General features: G+C 40.1%; 1 protein-coding gene across 1 annotated transcript in view; it reads left to right on the top strand.

Annotated features, from left to right (window-relative positions):
• HYDIN (HYDIN axonemal central pair apparatus protein) overlaps window positions 1–21,518 on the top strand; it is a 404,272-nt gene that overhangs the window by 327,861 nt on the left and 54,893 nt on the right. Inside the window, exons 59-68 of the mRNA XM_031949959.1 lie at window positions 221–425; window positions 817–1,052; window positions 1,394–1,545; window positions 1,646–1,835; window positions 11,733–11,835; window positions 13,072–13,347; window positions 13,806–13,948; window positions 18,849–19,061; window positions 19,706–19,866; window positions 20,530–20,651. Coding sequence (XP_031805819.1) covers window positions 221–425; window positions 817–1,052; window positions 1,394–1,545; window positions 1,646–1,835; window positions 11,733–11,835; window positions 13,072–13,347; window positions 13,806–13,948; window positions 18,849–19,061; window positions 19,706–19,866; window positions 20,530–20,651 — 1,801 coding nt within the window. The remainder of the gene's footprint in view (window positions 1–220; window positions 426–816; window positions 1,053–1,393; window positions 1,546–1,645; window positions 1,836–11,732; window positions 11,836–13,071; window positions 13,348–13,805; window positions 13,949–18,848; window positions 19,062–19,705; window positions 19,867–20,529; window positions 20,652–21,518) is intronic.

The following is a 21,518-nucleotide window of genomic DNA, read 5'->3' on the forward strand; positions in this document are numbered from 1 at the left end:
TGCCTTTTCTGTGCTGGACGCTGTACCAGATGCTTTTTGGTGGTGGAGGAACAGAGGCTCATTCACAGTCTGAAAGGTCCCATTTGGGTTGAGGGCTTCCCAGCTCTAGGCCCAATGCTCTATCCGCTATGGCACAGCAGCCTCTGAGAAAGCCAAAAAGGGACAGATTGGGATTCTGTGAGAGAAGAGCAAATTCTCACTTCTCAGATTGTTCCCACAGGCTCGCTTCACCCTAAACATGTTCAGCGTCTTCCCCGGATTTGGAACCGTCCCTCCCGGGGGGCAACAAATGATCACAGTGGAGTGCTTTGCTGACCCAGTGGGGCGATGTGAAGAGTTCCTGGCCATCGAAATCTCCGACCGAGATCCAAAAGACCAGCTCGGTGGCATTCCGTATACATTGATTGCTGAAGCCTGTTTGCCAGGTATTGGAAACCAAGATCTTTGTCTGAAAAATCATTTCTCAATAAGTAGATGCCTGTAGAAATGACCAAAAAAAAATCCCAAAGTTTATTCTGCACTCCTTGGCAGCTTGCTTATTCAAAAGAATATGTTTCACTGTCTTTCATTTCCAGGTTTACAATTGTAATTTATTTCTAAAGCTAAAAACACCATCACTAGAGGGGGCTTCTGTTCAGAAGGGTAGTTGGACTATTTGGGAGTTGGGGACAGAGGCCTCTGATCTCCTGGGGAGATATACGCTAGCCTGGTGTCCCTGCCCTTACTAGGAGTTGAAATACTGACATTTTAATCCATTCTTGGGTGTTTATGTCCAGGTTCTTCTCCTTCCTCTTACACTCCTCTCTGTTTTCCTAGCTTTCGTGATAGATGACATGGCCTCCATCTTCGAGGAGCACCTGATATGTAACAATACTAACCTGTACCAGGCTCTGCAAACCACAGAAAGTGGAGGAATATTTTTGGAGGACGAGAATAAATTTATATTTTGCAACGTGCTGGTGGGACACCAAGCCAAAGCCCGATTCAAGCTCAGCAACACGGGAAAGATTCCCTGTGACATCAATGTCTCTGTCAAGCCTGTTTCCAACAAGGTAAGAGGAAGTCACTGTGTGGGGGCCTGTGGTCCACAGGAGCCAGGTTATTGCTCAGGAGAAGGCTCAGAGCCTTCATTGTAGCGTACTTGCAGACATTGGAATGGGTGCTAAAAATACAGAGATCCAAGGGGCTAAAGGTGCTCCCCTCAAATTGTTAGGCTGTGAGAACAGATGGAAATATGAAGGGGCAGGGAGAAGGGAAAGGTACAGACAAAATACTCAAAAAATTCAGCAGCTGCCGAGGGGACCCATAAAGTGGGAAAGGCTTCCTATAAAGGGTAAACTGATGGCCAGGGTGGGCCCAGGAGCCATGTGGTCACATGGCCTTGTCTCCCCAGGTGGTGAATCGGATCACTGACATCTTCGAAGTGGAACCCACCAAGCTGAGCATTCCCAGCCGCTCCCAGGCCTTTGCCACCGTCACCTTCACTCCCCCGACAATGCAGAGCTACCAGTGTCTCTTTGAAGCCTTCTTAGATGGCTTGCCCAAGTAATTCTCCCAAGGGCCTCTTCGTGAGGGTCGGGCGGGTCCCTGGGGCCCCCAGGTCACCCTCCTCACTGGCAAATGGCCGGTTCTGTGCTCCCTGCAGTTTCCTCTCCAAGAACCGAAGCCTCTCCTTTGATATCTTCGGAGAAGGGAACCTACCCCGAGTGACAGTCGTCCGGCCCATTCTCTACAACAATAAAGGAAACCCTCTCTTACTGTTTAAGAGGCTCCTGTTGGGCAATTCACAGAAGCTTCCTCTCATCCTGAAGAACAATGGAACTATTCCTGCTCAGGTAAGGCCCTTCAGGAGAGAGACCTGTTACATAGGAGGAAGATTTTGGAAGCTTGGAGAGAAGAGTTTAATTTTCTTCTCATAGTAGCTCTATTTTTAATGTGATCTCCAGATTTGAGTAAGTTTCATTCATACAGCAAATATTTACTCAAGGCCATTTTGGAATAAAATTTGGTGCTATAGAGAAAACATAATTCCTGTTCTCAAGGAAATAATAAGCTCAGTATTCATGAAAAAAAAAAACTATCTTTTGAGTGTTGAGAATGGTATAAGCAAAGACAACAGTAGTTCAAAGAATAGTGGCTTCTAGCTTGGGTGGATCAGAGAGAATTTTCTGAAAAGATAGCATCTGAACTGAAAGATGGACAGATCATTACAGATGAAGAAATTGAGTCCCAGAAAAATACAATACTACCTTCCTAGAACACAGCCTATAGAAGCTGCTCAATTAAAACGCTTAATGGGTGATTATCTTTTTAAAAGCCATTTTTATATTAACAATTTCCCAATTACATGTAAAATTTTTAAGTTTCAAGTTCTTTTCTTTCCTCCTACTCTTTCCCCCCTTCTTTGAGAAGACAAGCAATTTGATTTTGATTACACACATGAGATCATGCAAAACATTTCTATATTAAAACCATGTTGGAAAAGAAAATACAGAACAATAAAAAATAAAGGTTTTTAAATGTATGCTTCAGTCTGCATTAAGAATTCATCAGTTCTCTCCCTGGAAGTGGATAGCAGGTTTAATCATGAATCCTTTGAAATTGTTTTGGATTATTGTCTTGATCAAAGTAACTAAATGTTTTGCAATTGAAAATTGTTATAGTGTTGCTGTTATTGTGTACAGTATTCTTCTAGATTTGCTCAGTTCACTTTGTACCAGGTCTTTCTGAAACCATCCTGCTCTCAATTCTTTTTTTTTAAGTTTTTATTTTCCCCAGTTACATGTAAAAACAATATTCTTTGTTTTACATGTACATTCATTTTTTTTTTACAATTTCCTTATGAATCTTGGTGGGAGACAAAAATCAGAACAAAAGGAGAAAACCACAAGAGGAAAAAAAACAAGAAAAAGAAAAAATAAGTGAACATAGCGTGTGTTTATTTACATTCAGTCTCCATAGTTCTTTCTCTGGATACAAATAGCATTTTCCATCCAAAGTTTATTGGGATTGCCTTGGATAGCTGAACTGCTGAGAAGAACCAAGTCTGTCATAGACAATCATCACACAATCTCATTGTTATTGTGTACAATATGTCCCTGGTTTTGCTTGTTTCATTCAGCATTACATAAATCTTCCCAGGTCTTTCTAAAATTAACCTGTTTATCATTTCTTATAGAACAATAATATCCATAATATTCATATACCACAAGTTATTCAGCCATTCTCCAACTGATGGGCATCCACTCAGTTTCCAGTTTCTGGCCACTACAAAGAGGGCTGCCACAAACATTTTTGCACATACAGGTCCCTATCCCTCCTTTAAGATCTCTTTGGGATATAATCCCCATAGAAACACTGCTGGATCACAGGGTATGCACAGTTTGATAACCTTTTGAGCATAGTTCCAAATCACTCTCCAGAATGGTTGGATCCATTCACAGTTCTACCCAGCAATGCATTTGTGTCCCAGTTTTCCACATCCCCTCCAACATTCAGCATTATCTTTTCTTGTTTTCTTAGCCAATTAGAGAGAGGTGGTACCTCAGAATTGTTTTAATTTGCATTTCACACTGGAGATAATTTTTCCCCTGAGGCAGCTGGGGTTAAGTGACTTGCCCAGGGTTGCATAGCCAAGAAGTGTTAAGTGTCTGAGGCCAGATTTGAACTCAGGTCTTCCTGACTTCAGGGCTGGTGCTCTATCTACTGTGCCACCTAGCTGCCCCATGTCTACTCATTTTGACCTTATTTTGGTATAGGGTGTGAGATGTAGGTCTATACCAAATTTCTGACATATTATTTTCCAGTTTTCCCAGCAAATTTTTGTGAAATAGTGAGTTTTTTATCCCAGAAGCTAGAGTTTGGGGTTTATCAAATACTAGATTACTATAGTCATTGATTACTGGGCCATGTGTATCTAACTTATTCCACTGACCCACTGTTGTGGCTGTCTTAAGAGCTAAAATCATATGAGCCCTTTGATCTCGGAGATGAGGTGAATGAAACAGGAGACTCATAAAGGGTGAAAAGAGCTCCAGTTTATTAGGCTGGACAGCCTTGCTGACATATATCTTTGCAAGTATGATCAGTGGATGAAGAATAGGCAATCCCCAGTCACCATTCAGAGAAGCAGCTCCTTAATAATTTTGTTTCTGACCCACTCTGCCCTCAACCTTTTCTCTCTTCTGTCATGTCCTTTCTATCCACTCCCTCCCTTTTCTTTCCCCTTTCTCCTCCTCCCTCCATACAGGGTAAGATAAATTTCTATACCCAAGTGAGTAAATATTATTCCCTTTGAGCCAAAAATGATGAGATTTTTTAAGCTTCAGACAGTGTTCATCCCCCTTCCTTCTTTCCCTCTATTGTAATAGGTCTTTTGTGCCATTTCATGTGATCTCATATATCTCATTTTATCTTCCCTTTCCTCTTCTCCCAGTACAATCCATTTCCACCCCTTAATATCTTTTTCTTTAATATTATCACATCAGAATCAATTTATATGCTCTTTCCATGTATGTCTCCTCTGACTTCCTTAATAAAAGATACAGTACTCAAGTTACGTGTTCTGTTTTCCCAACCAGGGATGTAACAGTTTAACCTTTAAATAATATAGTTTGGTTTTTGTATTTCTTGTTTACCTTTCTATAGTTCTCTTTGAATCCTGTGTTTGTAGATTAAATGTTCTGTTTAGTTCTGGTCTTTTCAAAAGAAATCATTGAAAATCCCTTACTTCATTGAAGCTCCATCTCCTCCCCTGCAAAATGAAGTTCAGTCTTACTGAGTAATTAATTCTTGGTTGTAATCTCAGGTTGTTTACCTTCTGGAATATGGTATTCCAAGCCCTCTGATACTTTAATACAGAAGCTGCCAGATCCTGGGTAATCCTGACTGTGGCTGCTCAATACCTGAATTTTTTTGGCAGCTTTTTCCTTGAGATTGTAGTTTTGGAATTTTGCAAAACTATTTCTTTGGGTTTTCTTTGTGGGATCTCTTTCTGGAGGTAATCATTGGATTTTTTCAATGATACTCTAGCTTTTTTTGTTTTTGTTGAGCTCTGGTAGATTACTAATTTTTAAATTGTCTCTCCTGAACTAATATGGCAGAAGCTAGGCATTGATCCATACTTAACGCCGTACACCAAGATAAGGTCAAAATGGGTTCATGACCTAGGCATAAAGAATGAAATTATTAATAAATTAGAGGAACATAGGATAGTTTACCTCTCAGACCTGTGGAAGGGGAAGGTCTTTATGACCAAAGCAGAACTAGAGATCAGTAATGATCACAAAATAGAAAATTTCGATTATACCAAACTGAAAAGTTTTTGTACAAACAAAACTAATGCAGACAAGATTAGAAGGGAAGCAATAAACTGGGAAAATATTTTTACAGTCAAAGGTTCTGATAAAGGCCTCATTTCCAAAATATATAGAGAATTAACTCTAATTTATAAAAAATCAAGCCATTCTCCAATTGAAAAATGGTCAAAGGATATGAACAGACAATTCTCAGATGAAGAAATTGAAACTATTTCTAGTCATATGAAAAGATGCTCCAAGTCATTATTAATCAGAGAAATGCAAATTAAGACAACTCTAAGATACCACTACACACCTGTCAGATTGGCTAAGATGACAGGAAAAATAATGATGATTGTTGGAGGGGATGCGGGAAAACTGGGACATTGATGCATTGTTGGTGGAGTTGTGAACGAATCCAACCATTCTGGAGAGTAGTTTGGAACTATGCTAAAAAGTTATCAAACTGTGCATACCCTTTGATCCAGCAGTGTTACTACTGGGCTTATATCCCAAAGAGATTATAAAGAAGGAAAGGGACCTGTATGTGCACGAATGTTTGTGGCAGCCCTTTTGTAGTGGCTAGAAACTGGAAACTGAATGGATGTCCATCAGTTGAGAATGGCTGAATAAATTGTGGTATATGAAAATTATGGAATATTACTGTTCTGTAAGAAATGACCAACAGGATGATTTCAGAAAGGCCTGGAGAGACTTACACGAACTGATGCTGAGTGAAATGAGCAGGACCAGGAGATCATTATATACTTCAACAACAATACTAGATGATGACCAGTTCTGATGGATCAGGCCATCCTCAGCAACGAGATCAACCAAATCATTTCTAATGGAGCAGTAATGAACTGAACTAGCTATGCCCAGAAAAATAACTCTGGGAGATGACTAAAACCATTACATTAAATTCTAATCCCTATATTTATGCACACATGCATTTTTGATTTCCTTCACAAGTTAATTGTACAATAATTCAGAGTCTGATTCTTTTTGTACAGCAAAATAATGTTTTGGTCATGTATACTTATTGTGTATCTAAGTTATATTTTAATATATTTAACATCTACTGTCATCCTGCCATCTAGGGGGGGGGGTAAGAGGTGAAAAATTGGAACAAGAGGTTTGGCAATTGTTAATGCTGTAAAGTTACCCATGTATATATCCTGTAAATAAAAGGCTATTAAATAAAAAAAATAAAATAAAAAAAAATTGTCTCTCCTGGATCTATTTTCCAGTTCAGCTGTTTTGTTTTTCAGTGAAATATGTTATATTTTCTTTGTTTTTTCATTCTTTTTAATTTGCTTGACTGATTCTTAATGTCTCAAAAAGTTATTAGTTTCCACTTTCCTGGTGCTAGTTTTAATATATGATTTTCTTCAGTTAGCTTTTGTATTTCTTTTTCCATTTGATTAATTCTAGTTTTCAAAGTGTTGTTTTCTTCAGTGGATTTTTTTGATAACCTTAATTTCTTCTTCTGAGAACGGCCAGTCCTTTGCCCATTTGTCAGTTGAGGAATGGTTCTTATTCTTGTAAATTTGACTCAGTTTCCTATATGATTAAGAAAGAAGCTTTTATTAAAGAAACATTTATTATTATTATTATTATTATTATTATAACTTTTTATTGACAGAACTCATACCAGGGTAATTTTTTACAACATTATCCCTTGCACTCACTTTTGTTCCGATTTTTCCCCTCTCTCCCTCCACCCCCTCCCCTAGATGGCAAGCAGTCCTATATATGTTAAATATGTCGCAGTATATCCTAGATACAATATATGTGTGCAGAACCGAACAGTCCTCTTATTGCACAAGGAGAATTGGATTCAGAAGGTAGAAATAACCCAGGAAGAAAAAAATGCAAACAGTTTACATTCATTTCCGAGTGTTCTTTCTTTGGGTATAGGTAGAGAAACGTTTTGCAAAAAAAAAATTCCCATTTCATTTCCTTCTCATTTTTGTTGCATTAGGTTTTTTGTGAAAAAGTTTTTTTCTAATTTCATTGTACTCAAAATCATTTATTTTGTTTCCCATAGTCTCCTCTGCTTCTTATTTGCACATCAACTCTTCCCTTATTCATGGATCTAACAGATACATTTTTTCCACACTTCCCTGATTTACTTATGATATCCCCTTTTATGTCTAAATAGTTTGCCCATTTTGACCTTATCTCAATATATGGTATGTGATGTTGGTCTAAGACTAGTTTTTGTCAGACTGCTTTCCAGTAGAGATAGTGAGTTCTTACCCCAAAAGCTTGGATCTTTGGGTTTATCAAGTACTAGATTACTATGATAGATTATTATGATGTGTTGTGTCCCTAATCTATTTCATTGCTCACTACTTGATTTCTTGGCCAATACCAGCTTGTTTTGATGATTGCCTCTTTGTCATTGTTTGAATTCTGGAACTACGAAGACACTTTCTTCAATATTATTTTTTCATTATTTCCCTTGATATTCTTGAACTTTTGTTCTTCCAAATGAATTTTGTTATTATTTTTTCTAGCTCTACAAAATAATTTCTTGGTAGTTTGGTATGGCACTGAATAAACAAATTAACTTAAATACGTCGTCATTTTTGTTATATTGGTTCAACCTAACCCTGAGTAATTAATATTTCTACAATTGTTTAGATACGTCTTTAATTTGAAAAGTATTTTTTAATTGTGTTTACATCTTCCCTAGGTTTGTCTTGGCAGGTTGACTTCCAAATATTTCATATTTTCTATAATTATTTGAAATGGAATGTCTTTTATCTTTTATTTTTGTTGGTAGTATAAAAATGTTGATGGTTTATGTAGCTTTATTTTATATAGTACAATTTTGCTAAAGTTGCTAATTGTTTCAAGTACTTTTTAGTTGATTCTCTAGGATTCTCTAAGTATATCATTATAAATGTGCAAAGAGTGATAATTTTGTTTCCTCATTGGCTATTTTTATTCCTTTATTTGTCTTCCCTTATTGCTATCACTAGCACTTTTAGTACAATATTGAATAATAGTGATGATAATAGACATCCTTGCTTCACTACTAATCTTATTGGGAAGTATTCAAGTTTATCCCTATTATAAATAACGCTTGCTCTTGGTTTTAGATAGATAATACTTTTAGATAGATAGTAAGAAAAGCTCCATTTCACTATGTCCAAAAGACTATAAAACCCTTTGATTCAGCAATATCACTGTTAGGTCTTAGAACCCAAAGACATCATTTAAAAAAGAAAAAAGATCCTATATTTATAGCAGCTCTTTTTGTGGTGGTTAAGATTGGAAATCAAAGGGATGTTTATCAGTTAGAGAATGGACAAACTAACTGTGTTATGTGATTGTAGTAGTATATTATCATACTGTAAGATAGGACAAGTAGGATTATTTCAGAAAAACCTGGAAAGATTTAATGAAGTAATGGAGAGTGCAGTTAACAGAATTAGGAGAATATTGGTCCAAGACAGTTCCAAAGGACTAATCATGAAGCAGACTATCCGCCTCAAGAGAAAAAAAATTGATATACATTGAATACAGACAGAAGCATGCTATTTTCACTTTTAATTTTTTCTTTTATTTGAGTCTTCTTATACAAAAATTATTAATATGGAAATGTTTTACATATTTGCACATATATAACCTATATCTTCTTATCATCTCAGGTAGGAGGAGAGGAAGACAGAGAGGAATAGAATTTGGACCTTAAAACTTTACAAAAATGTTTTTAAAATTTTGAAAAAGAAAGACTCCAATTGATTCCTATAACTGCTAGCGTTTTATAATAGGGATGAGTGTTTTTTTCTGCATCTATTGTTGTAATTCTGTGTTTTCCGTTATCATTATTAATATGGTCAGTTTTCCTGATAATTTTTCTACCATTGAACCACTTCATAAATCTCACTTGTTAATAGTACATGATCAAAAAAAAATAGTACATGATCCTTGTTATCTCCTTATTTAAAGTCCCCTTACCATCTTTGGCTTGAAAGCTCCTGAGGCGGCAGCTGCTTCTGACACTGCCTCCTGGGCCCACCACTGGTGTTTTATCCAAGAGCTCAGAGTCATCTTCCTCCTCCACATCACTTTATGTCCTCCTGCAATGTCTTTCTATGATCTTTTGTTGGCTCTGTCACTCCAGAACTCAATTTAATGACTTATTTTAAAGTTGTTCAGAAGGGAATGTGGAGAGAGCTCAGCTGAGGGCTTCTCTTTTCCGCCATTCTTGGCTTCAGCTCCTGGAGCTGGCTGATGATCATCTTGACATGTACATATATCCTCATCGGTTCTTTAATGAGCAAAAAAGAATATGACTTCCTTTATGATGGAAAAGTTTTTTTTTCTTTTTCTAAAAAAAAGAAATACAAAATGGAGCTTGTTAAGGAAGGTGCTGACACTCAACTGATATATCAAGTCATTGTGCCTCATGTCATTAGTTACCCCAAGAGATGTCAGCATTAAACTCTCTCTCTTCTATACTTTGACTTTCTTGTTAAATGACAGAGGGAAAAGGGCACTAGACTAGAAGGCAGGAGACCAAAGCCCTCATACCAATTTTACCACAGCTGGTCCTGTGACCTTGGGAAAATTAACTCCCATTTCTGAGGCTTTTGTGGAAATTGAAGCAATTGGGCCAGAACAGGAGTTCTGGATACTTTTTCTAGAACGTGAATCCCTCAAGCAATTGGGTAAAATTTAGGACTCCTCACAGTCATGTTTTGAAATGCCCAGAACACATAAGATTACAAAGGAAACCACTCATATTGAAATACAGTTGTCAGATTAAATTGTGGTTTTGGTTTTCAGATGCAATTATTCAGCATTATAATCAGGCTATGATCAACCTGCAGTGCAAATGCAAAAAATAAAAACCCAAAAACCTGTTGGAAGACTTTACACTTTCCGCAGAACAGAAGCTAAAACAGCCTGTTATATAATTAGTCCCAAATACAAATCCATTTTTGATTGGTTTTCGGCCCATGCACAGAAAGTCTCACCTGAAGAATGTTGTCTCGGAGCGGTTAAGCCCCGCCACCACTGTGGTTGTCGGAGTTCATACATTTGTAATTATTTCTTTGTCATCCTCTTCTGCTAAGCTTTGCTTCCTGACAGTCGTTAGTCTCCTTCCGTGCCATACCTACTGCTGCTCCTGGCCCTACCAACAGCCACCTTCGTTTGGCAGAATATTGGCCAGTTCCTGCCTCCAGAGTGCCCTCCCTTCATGGGACCAAACTCAGATTGTTGTAGTCGCCAAGATCATCGTAGTTCCCCCCACGTCCAACCAGCTTCCATCATTACCTGCTCCACCGTGGCCACCTCTGCCTCCCCCGCCACCATGACTGCCACCAAAATCGCCACAGCCACTTAAGTTTTCCCAGCCAAACACTTTTTCTTCCATGGAGCAGCCTCCAGAGTTCCCCAGTCCCCTTGGAGCCCCTGAGCTCCTTGCTTAGATAAGGCTTTCCTTACAGTACAATATCACATTCTTGAAAGACAGTCTTGTCATGAAAAGTCACCAAAAAGGCCTGTCTTTTTGCCATTGTCTGGCTCAGTCATGACTTCAGTCACTTCAGAGGGCTCTCCATAGATGGTCTTTGAGTGACGGCCCTGGTGACTTCCTAAGGCTGCCCACAATGCTCTTTCACCAAGAAGGGAGCCTCTCAGCCTAGGGAGTCCTCACTGGGAGCCAGGTCCCTTTGGTTTTGTCCTGGTGAGAGCTTGCAGATGGCTGCATCCGCCTCTGCAGCCAGGCTAACAAAACCCAAACCCCGGAGCACGGGCTGTCTGCTTCCATTGTTAGCCCACAGTGTCTGTGGTTCCCAGGGCTGGTTCTCAGCTGGGACCTCGAAGCTCAAGCCTCCGGGGAAAGGGCTGTGGCAGCCAGGTGGGCTCCTTGAGAAACCCTGGCTTCAGGTGGCGAGAGCTGTTCCACAGTGCCCATCAACTGTGTCAGGGAAGGAAAGCTGGACAAGGGCAGACACCACAGGAAGAGGTCTGAGACCTCTGGAACTCTTAAGTTGTCTTAGGGTTAGGACAGAAAGTGGTGTGCACCCATACATATATGTGGGTATACAGATAGATAGATAGCATTTTATATAGCATATATATAGTGTGTGTCCATACATACATGTGTGTATATATAGCATTTTATAGCATATATATATATATAATGTATGCACACATACATATATGTGCACATATATAGTATGTGTGCATACATATGTGTTTAGCATTTTATATACCATATATATAGTATGTATACACACACACATACATATACATCTTTTAACCATGTCCTATTCATTTAGCTGTGAATCTTTGGTTTGGGTATTGAACCAAGTCTAATCAGTTCTTCTATTCTGTAGAAGCTTAGCCCCAGTGGAAGAATTTTGAGCCATGTCCAGAGCCTAATCTCAGTTCCCAATTTCTGTTTTCCAGCTACATGTTGATTTGAAGGACAGAACAAAAGTCTTCTCTCTGAAAGGCAGGCCCACCACCAACTATGTCTACCTAACAGAAGAGAACAATCCTGATGGAAAAGGCAAGTAGAAGGATGCTTGGGTGGGGGGGCCTAATTGGATTCAAACAGACCCAAACAGGAGGAGACGGATTGTATTCTTCCCCAAAAAGAGACAAACTCTAATTGAATGGTCTTACATAAGTGCATTTCAATGTGTGTATATATCTGTGTGTGATCATAGGTATCTGTGTACATGTGTGTATGTATATATATATTTGTGCATAAATGATATAAATATTCCCAATACAACACTGAATTTTTTCCCTCTTATATTTATTTTAAACTTAAATGAAATTTAAGAAAAAATTGCCATGTGCAATATAAGAATATGAGAGGATGCAAAATATGAATTATACATTTCCATTTCAAGAAAGCTGATGTAACAAATACTACATGTTGTGTTCAGAGCTGTCCATCATTCCTGTGCTTCTTTGTACATTTTCTTTTGTTCTCTGCTGTGCACTTTTTACTTTATTTCCTCCCTCCTCCCTTCTCCCCCAAGAAGGTAATGATTAAGCATAGATATATATATATATTATACATACACATATGTACATAGATATAATAATACACACATATGCACTGTTATGCATCTGTGTTAGACCACACTATGCTTGCTTGTTCCATTTCTCTGAAGGTGGATAGCATCTTCCTTCATAAGCCCAAACCTTCCATAGTTTTCTAAATCCACCGACTCATCATTTCATACACCGCCTCAATATTCCAATCTTTTACTGTCTCGTTTTTAAGTCGTCTCAAACAACATTGACTAATATGGCTGACACATGGTGTAGTTTCCCAGTTTTTTCTTTGGATTAACTCTGTTTTAGCTTGAACTTTGTCTAAGATTCCTACTCCTTCTTTTCTTTAACCTAATAAATTCTGCTCCTGATCTTTATTTTATGTTTGTAGCTCTTGTTTCTTATCCTTCCTGACTCCTTCACTTCACTGCTACCTTGCCCTCCTATTACTTAAACTACCTCCTCCCCATAGGATCCCTCCCTTATCCTCTCCCTCCGCCTTTCCCCTTGTTTCTCTTTGAATTTAGAAGACTTTATAGCTTTCCAAAGAAATGCTTTTCCCTCTTTATCCCATTCTTATTAAACTATACACCCTTCTATGCCCCCCTCCTCTTCCCACTCTCTCTTATTTCTTTATAAATTTAGGGAATTATTTTATTTTATTTGTATATCTCTTAAATTTTATTCTCTCTGTAAATTGCCATTCTTTTCTCTACCCTGACCCTTTGCCGGGCAGCAAAGAAAGCTCACACGGCTTTCCTCATCATTTATTCCGGAGACACGGCCGAGTTTGACGTTCACTTCAAACCAAGCAAGGTGGGGAGAGTGGTTGGCCACATCCACTTGTCTGTGATCAACAACCAGTACGAGGAGACCACGATCCAGCTGCTGGGGGAGGGCTACGAGGATGACATCATCCTGGACAACATCCACGGCCTGGCGGTCAGCTCCAAGTCGGAGACGGAGATCACTGAGATCACGGAGGACAAGATGCTGGAGGAGCTGATGGCGTGTAAGGGAGTGGGGCCGGGCCCTGAGCCTGGCTGGGGAGGGTCTTCTCCAGCCGTGTCGCTCGTGTTGTCCCCAGTCACCCTCACATTTACCACCACTTGTCCTTGTCAGTCCAGAGCCCACATAATTCATCAGTGACCGGTCCTCTGGCCAGTCCCTGAGCAGCCGAAGCCTCCAGAGGCGAGGTGTCCATCTGCTGTTAGGCAGTAGTCAGAGGAAACGTCCCCAAACTGCTGTAACGTAGACTTCCCAGATAAGGAAGAGCGGTCTGTGGGGCTGGGGGACCTAGCCATGGCTGGGTTTGCTGGTTTGGGGGGCCTGGAGGCTGGGAAGGGCCTGGAGATCTCAGAGATAGTGACAGACCGAGGGAATGACACTGGGTGGTCAGTGACTGCTCCAGGAGACTCGCTCCAGGGTGGCCATGGCAGCCTGAAGAGCTGCTCCTCCTTTGCTTTCCAGCTGCCCGGGTGGATCACCTCCAGTTCGGGGATTGCCAGGTGGGCAGTGTCTATGAAGTGACCTTCACAATGACCAACCGCAGCCAGGTTAATGCCGTCCGGTTTGAGTGGCCCGTGCCGGCTCCCCTCCGCTTCTCCCCACAGGTAAGGGTCCCTCGCACAGTCACCACAGCCTCCATGACTCAGCTCAAGCCTGGGCTGTCGGGCACTCACTGCATGGGCTGGCTGGGTTCTCTCCCGCTCCGTTAAAAAGCAAACGTGTTCCTGGGCATTAGCACCTGGACCAAGAGGCAAGCCCCAACCATTTGGGGCAGCTCAGAAGGGCCTTCCGAGATACAGTCTCCTAAAGGCTTCTCTTTTAGTCAAAGTCAACAAAGCATATGAGTAGATTGTGGGGCTAGAGTGGAAATTTAAATTTCCATCTCCATTTAATGATTTCTGATCAGGCCTTCCATCCTTAATGTAACCCATACATTAAAAAATTGGCCAACACAATTTCAGCATCCCGCTGACTTGGGTGCTTCAATCACTTTTTATCACTCAAAAATTGCCCCTTCCCTCCCCCCAGCTTTGGAGTCTCAGGAATAAAGGAGAGATGGCTGGACCTTGTGTGTTCAAGAAAGATCACTTACCTTGATACATGGCATCCAGCACCTCGGAATTTCATACAGCCACAAGAACTTAGTCTGAGCTCAGGGGAAAAAATTGCATATTACAATTCCAGAGATGTCTCTGTTCTGTACACAGGTCTTTATTTGGGCATACTATCCTAGCAAAACCTAGTAATAAGGCAGAAAGGTAATCTGCCTGCTTCCAGCTAAGGGAATGATATTTAAGTCAAGATTAAGAGGACACACATATTCTAGGGGAAAATTTCAATATAGAGCTTGAACAACAGCACAAATATTCCAGCAGTTTTGACCCAAAAAGACCAATCCTGTCATGTGCTATTTCTGTTTGGAGAGGTACCTCCCTCAGCCAAAGAGAAGACAAGCAATATAATCAATCATAATTGTGAAGTCATGCAAAACTTATATTGTCTATATTGGCAAAAAAAAATAGCCAGAAAAAGTGAAAAAATTACATTTAAATTTGAATTCAAACTTCATCAGAGCTTTCTCTGGAGGTGAATAGGCTTTTTCATCATGAGTCCTTCAGAATTATCTTGGATCATTATAATGATCAGAATAGCTAAGTCTTTCACAGTTAAACATCAATATGGAATATTGCTGTTAGTATGTACAATAATCTCCTGGGTCTGTTCATTTTGCTTTGCATCAATCATATAGGTCTTCCCAGGTTTTTTCAGGAAACAGATGTTAAGTGTACCTGAGAGGGAACTAGATGCTGAGGATATAAAGGCAAAAATAAAGCAATAGCTGCCCTGAATACTTTGTATTCAGGAACATAATGAGTACCCAATAAATATGAATAAACAATTTAGAAAATAAATACAAGACAATTTGAGGGGAGCTTATAGTGAGTTTTGAAGAAAGAAACAAAGGATTCTAAGAGTTAGAGGAGAGGTGAAAATACATTCCAGGCTCTGGGAATAGCCATTGGAGAGCCTTGGTATTGGAAGACCAGTCCACGTGTGTCTGGACCACAGAGTGGTGGGAAGGAAATAAGATGTGAAGCTTTTAAAGCCAAAGAGAGGAACCATCTATACTTGACCTTGGAGTTGTTAATTGGGAACCTGTGTTTTATTGACACAGACTTGAGAAAAAGTCTTTAGCCATTATGAAAAGAGGGGATACGTAAGGCAGAGAGACCTAGTGTAAAAGGCCAGGTCAGGGTCTGGATGCAGGAGTATCTGAAGTGGAGGGAAGACTCTGGGAGTGAAGAAAAGGGGACCAGCTGTGAGAGGATTGGGCAACAGATTGGAGGCTCTGGAGTGAGGAAGGGAGATCCTGCAGTTGTGAACCAGGAGAGGAGGAGAGAGGAGTTAGATTTGGTCCAAGAGACCAAATGACATGTTATTGGTTAAAGCCAAGTTTCAGCTAATGAGATCGGATCAGACAGATACAGATAGTCAATGTTTGGGGTGGGATACTCTCCATTTGAGCATCTCACATTTCTTTTGAGCTGCTGAAGTTCTTCACCTGGGCACCCCACGCTGGGCGGTCCTGTGCCAGGTAGGCACTCCCAGACGTCTTCAGAGAGACCTTGAGAGTGTCCCCATAGCACTTCTGACTCCCACGTGAACATTTATTTGCCTTGGATGACTTCTCTGTAATATAATCTTTTAGGCAATCTGAGGAACACGACCAGCCATATTAAGGTGCTCTCTGCAGCACAGTCAGAACACTTGGCAGTTTGGTTTGAGAAAGGCCCTCAGTGTCTGGACCTTATCCTTCCAGGTGATGGTCAGAATCTTCCTAAAACAACTCATATGGAAGCAATTCCATTTCCTGGCTTGGCGCTGGTAGAGACCTCCAGGTTTCACAGGCGATAAGGTTAGAAAGCAGACTGTCTAAGGTTGAGAAACAAGTGAGAAGAGAGAAAATGGAAGTAGTGGGTGAAGAAGACTCTTTTCTAGGATTTTGGCTGGAAGAGAAAAAAAGAAGTAAAACAACAGCTTTGAGGGATGATAGGATCTAGTGAGGTTTTTTGAGGATGGAAGATAAGTGGGTTTAGGAAAGGAATCAGTACAGTCTAGGGAGAGATTGAAAATTACAAGAGCTATAATCAACTATGGAAGCCTTCATTCTTGTTAGCAGTGATCCAAGGCAATCCCAATAAACTTTGGATAGAAAATGCCATCCACATCCAGAAAGACAACTATGAAGATTAAATATATATCAACACATGCTATGTTCACTTTTTTTTCGTGGTTTTTTCCTCTTCTGATTTTTCTCTCCCAACATTATTTGTGAAGAAATGTGTACTTAAAAAGTTAATATACATGTATAACCAGAAAAAACTAAATCAATAAAAAAGAGGGAAAAAAGATTTAACACTCCAACATTAAGGGATCAGAATGCTTGGGATATCTTATTACAGAGAGTAAAGGAGTCAGGATTATAACCAAGAATCACCAAACCAGCAAAACTGAGGATAAAGGAGGTGGGTGGATGAACATCGAATGAAATAAAGGACTTTCCAGTATTCTTGGTGAAAAGACTACAACTGAATAGAAAATTTAACTTTCAGTACAAGATTCAAGGAAAGCATCAAAAGATGACCTCAGTTATAAGGGACTTAAGTTAAACTGTTTACATTCCTACATGGGAAGATGATACTTGTAACTCATCAAAACTTTCACATTATTAAGATAAAAGGAGTATATATGCATAGGGCCCAGGTGAGTTGTATAAGAAAGGATGATATCTAAAAAAATAAAATAAAACTAAGGAGTGAGAAGGATGAATGCACTGAGAGAAAAGGAAAGGGAGAGGTAAAATAGAATAAATTATCTCATATGAAAAGTCAAATAAAAGCTTTTATAGTGGAAGGGAAGATTGGGGAGATCAGGGAATGTGAGTGAACCCTACTCATTAGAATTGGTTCAAAGAGGGAATAACAGACATACTCAATTGTGTATAGAAATAGAAAGTAGGAGGAGAAGGGTATAAGAGAAGGGAGAATCACCTTCGTATACAATGAAGAAAGGACAAATGGGGAAGATGGTACTCAGAAGCACTTTTGAGGATAGGGTAAAAAAAGAGAAAATAGAATTAACAGGTAGAATTGGACAGAGGGAAATACAGTTAGCAAAGGTAACTGTGAAAAAAAATGAATCAAGTTACTCTGAAAAATCTTCATTTCTCAATGAAAACTGAGTCAAATTTATAAAAATAAGAGCCATTCCTCAATTGATAAATGATTAAAAGATATGAATAGTTTTCAGATGAAGTAATCAAAGTTATGAAACAAAATGCTCTAAATCACTATTGATTGGAGAAATACAAATTAAACAATTCTGAGATGCTATCTTGTACAAATTAGATTAGTTAACAGAAAAGGGGGGGAAAAAGCAATTTAGAACTATGCCTCAAAGGCTATAAAATCATGCATACCCTTTATCCTAACAACACTACTACATCTGTATCCCAAAAACAAAAAGGGAAAAAAATCTATATGTACAAAAAATATTTATAGCATCTCTTTTCTGGTGGCAAAGAATTGGAAATTGAGGAATGCCTATCAATAGGGAAATGGCTGAAAAGGTGATTGTAATGGAATATCATTGCACTTTAAGAAATAATGAGCAAGATGCTCTCAGAAAAACCCAGTAAGACTTCCATGAACTGATGTAAAGTGAAATGCACCGTACACAAAGAGCAGCAATATTGAAAGATGATCAGCTGTGAAGGACTTAGCTATTGTCAGCAATGCAGTGACTCAAGACAGCTCTGAAGGACTTATGATGAAAAATGCTATCCATTCCCAGAGAAAGAACTGAATACAGATTGAAGAATACTTTTTTAAACATTATTTTTCTTAAATTTTTTAGGGGGTCTTTTTTCTTTCACAATATGAATAATATAGAAATACATGTATATAAGCTATAAAAAAAAGAAAATTACAACAAGAGGGATGATTGGGAAAGGCGGGATTTCTGTTGAAGAAAACAGGAGGGGCTGGGATTAAGAACACATAGATGGATTGTCCTTGTACAGAATAGCCTGCGGGAAAGGATAGGGGATGACTGAGGTCAATTCGATCTTCCTCTTCCTTGAGGAAGATCGAATTGACCTCAGCAAAAAGGAGGCATGGACAAAATGTACATTGTAACCTTCCTTTGTCACTAGAAAAAAGGCATAGATCTCTTTGTGTCTGGAAAACATGATTAAATCTGTGATCTAACTACCCTTAAACATCATTTTATAATAGAACCTGTCCTCTCTTCCATCCCTAGATGTATAGAATGTTGATAAACATATATTTTTGACCAAAAGACAGGTATCTTTGCGCCTGCATATTCAATGGTAAATGATCCACTTTATATTGAAGCCTTAGCTTTCCCTGCTCCTCTCTGAGGAAGTCCCAGTCAAGATTCAGGATTGATTTCATGAGAACATAATCCCAGGTCCTCCCTTAGGCTGGCCACCTTCACGCTGGATGTTCCAAGGACATCACGGTGACTTTGAGATCTCGCGCAGCGGTCAACCTCAAGAAATCCTTGGTGAAGTGCAAGCTCTCCAGAATCGTTTTCCAGCAGCCTGTGGACCAGGTTCCAGACTGGGACAACCACATGCGCACTGTCAAGTGGATAGATTCTGGAAAGTCTCCCAACATGCCTGCCAAAAAAAAAGTGAGTGGATCCAGTTGGAGGTACCTGGGGAAATAACATTTATTGAGTGCTTACTGTGTACCAGGCTGACATAGTTTGAAAACTAATTAACAGAACTTCAAATAGAAGCCACCTCTGAGAGTATTTCCATGTTGGCATCTCTGTAAAGCTTCAGAAAGGCTGTATGGCATCCTAAAAAGTCTTCTGACTGTGAGAAGGATCTTGGAGTTACTGATTCCCAGCCCAGGGTTTTTCAAACCATCAGGCATTAATTTAATTCCTTTATCCCACTGAGCTTTCACCCAGTTCTCAGTCATGAAAATGAAGGAAATAGTTCAGGGAATGCTAATGTTTTTTCTTCTTCATATATTTTTAGAATCATAGACTTTGTTTGATTCTTGGACACCATGAACATGGAAACATGTCTCTCCAAAGCTTTAGGTTGTGACATACCCTTTTAGGTTTTATGATTCCTCCTGTCCATGATATGTATTAAACATCCCTTAATCATTTCCTCTAGATTTTGGGTCTCGACCTAAGGTCCATCAGCCTGATTGGTCTGAATGGGGTACAGGGAGGCCTCTGGCTTGCCATTAAGTGGATGTTACCTGATCCCAACAAGAGTTTCCACACCTCTCCCCCTGATGAGCTTCCTTGATTTCTAGGTGACAGAGACTGACCCCGAGCCTGCACACACAGTCCTGGAAGAAAACTACCAAGACCTGGATCTTTACATCAGTGCAGTGATAGATTATGCTTCCTTCAGCTCCCAAGTGAAAGAAGTGAACTTTAAGGACACAATGGTTTTCCAGACCCGAGTTTTCGAGTGAGTCACAGAAAGCCACAAACACAGCAGAGCATGCTGTGTAAGCCTTCCATTCATGCAAGGGTCTTGGGTTTCTCAGCTTGGAATCCAAACATATTAGAAATATCCATAAACATTAGAATTATTCCTCTGGTCCTTCAGCATGAGGAAGAGCATTTGCTTATTAAATGTCATGCAAAATTTTGCTCTGAGAGAAATGGGGGTTTCCCCCTGGGAATACAGATTGAAGTATACTTTTTTAAACATTATTTTTCTTAAGTTTTTTTTTAAAGAGTGTGTTTTCTTTCACAATATGAATAATATGGAAGTACATTTATACTCCAGACTCTGTGGAGGAATACATACTATATAGAGAGAATATATAGGACTATATAATATAGAGAGAATATATAGGAATCAGTGGAGGAATAAAGGCAAAGGGAATACCCTTCTTTCAAGGAATTCAGCCCAATGGAGATGACATACATATAACCGTGGATGAACAAGACATATACAGAATAAATGGGAGATCATTCCAGGGGGACAGAGCTAGCATCAGGGAAGATTAGGAAAGGATTCTTGCAGAATTTTAGCTGGGTTCGCTGTTCTCTCCCCCCTGACCTGAGGCAGGATTGAAGGACTGAGAATAAAGGCCTCTTCTCCAACAAGGTTGTCTCTCTGCAGGTTCGACTTGACTAACACTGGAGCGGTGCAGCTGGGATTCACCTGGCTGCTGTCCTCTGACGAGCCAGCCAAGGCTGTCAGCTTCGCCAACCCACAGAGTTCAGCTTCTCGAGGTCCAACGGGTACGTCACTGGGGGCTTGTGGCGAGCCACCCCAAGTTCTGAGAAGGGCTCCCATGGGGCCGGGCAAGAGGAGACCAACGGAATCTCAAATTGAGATGGTTCTGTAGGTGCTTCTCTGTCATGGCTGTTGAGTAGAAAACATGCTGGGCCTGTGGGTCCAGGGAACATCAGAAACCGCATTTATTTTTGGAAGTCCCTGTCTCCCCAGCCTTGCCATTAACCCCGTTTCTGGAGTTTTGTCATTTCGGTCTTAGGGACACTCCTCTGTTAGCCAAGCGTTATGAATAACAGCCTGCCCGCTCCCTGTGGACCTTATTTCTGAAAGGATCCCAGCCAATGAGAACTGCTTTCATGGGTTACATGAGGAGGAATGCAAATAGGGTCATGATTCCCTGTATTTAATCTATCAACCGAGACCTCCAAGAACTGGAAGAATTGGAGAACTGGAAGCTTTCTCTATTTGCAGGGTACAGTCAAGGAAAGGGAAGCTTTCAGATAGAATGTACACTTTGCCTGGTCACTTTAAGGACCAATCCCTCTTAAAGCCAAGAAATGGTGGGAGAGATGCTAGATCTCTCCTGGCAGCAGCATTCACATTGTGCCACGGCTGCAAAAGAGCCTAGGGATGATACAGGCCCATCCCTTCAATTTATAGAGGAGGAAACCCAGGCTCACAGAAAGGACGGTGGGATGTCCTGAGCCACCCAGCTGGTAAAAGGGAATCCCATGATTCACACCTCGGGTCAAGGGTTAGAGCCTCAGGGGTCATGGATCCCCAGACAGATGGGCAAGCCCAGGCCAGGGAAGCTTAGATATCCCTTGCCCGAGGGCACATCAGGTAGCAAGCCACAAACCTAAGATAAGCTC

The sequence above is a fragment of the Sarcophilus harrisii genome, chromosome 2 (genome assembly GCF_902635505.1).
Source record: "Sarcophilus harrisii chromosome 2, mSarHar1.11, whole genome shotgun sequence".
NCBI lineage: Eukaryota > Metazoa > Chordata > Mammalia > Dasyuromorphia > Dasyuridae > Sarcophilus > Sarcophilus harrisii.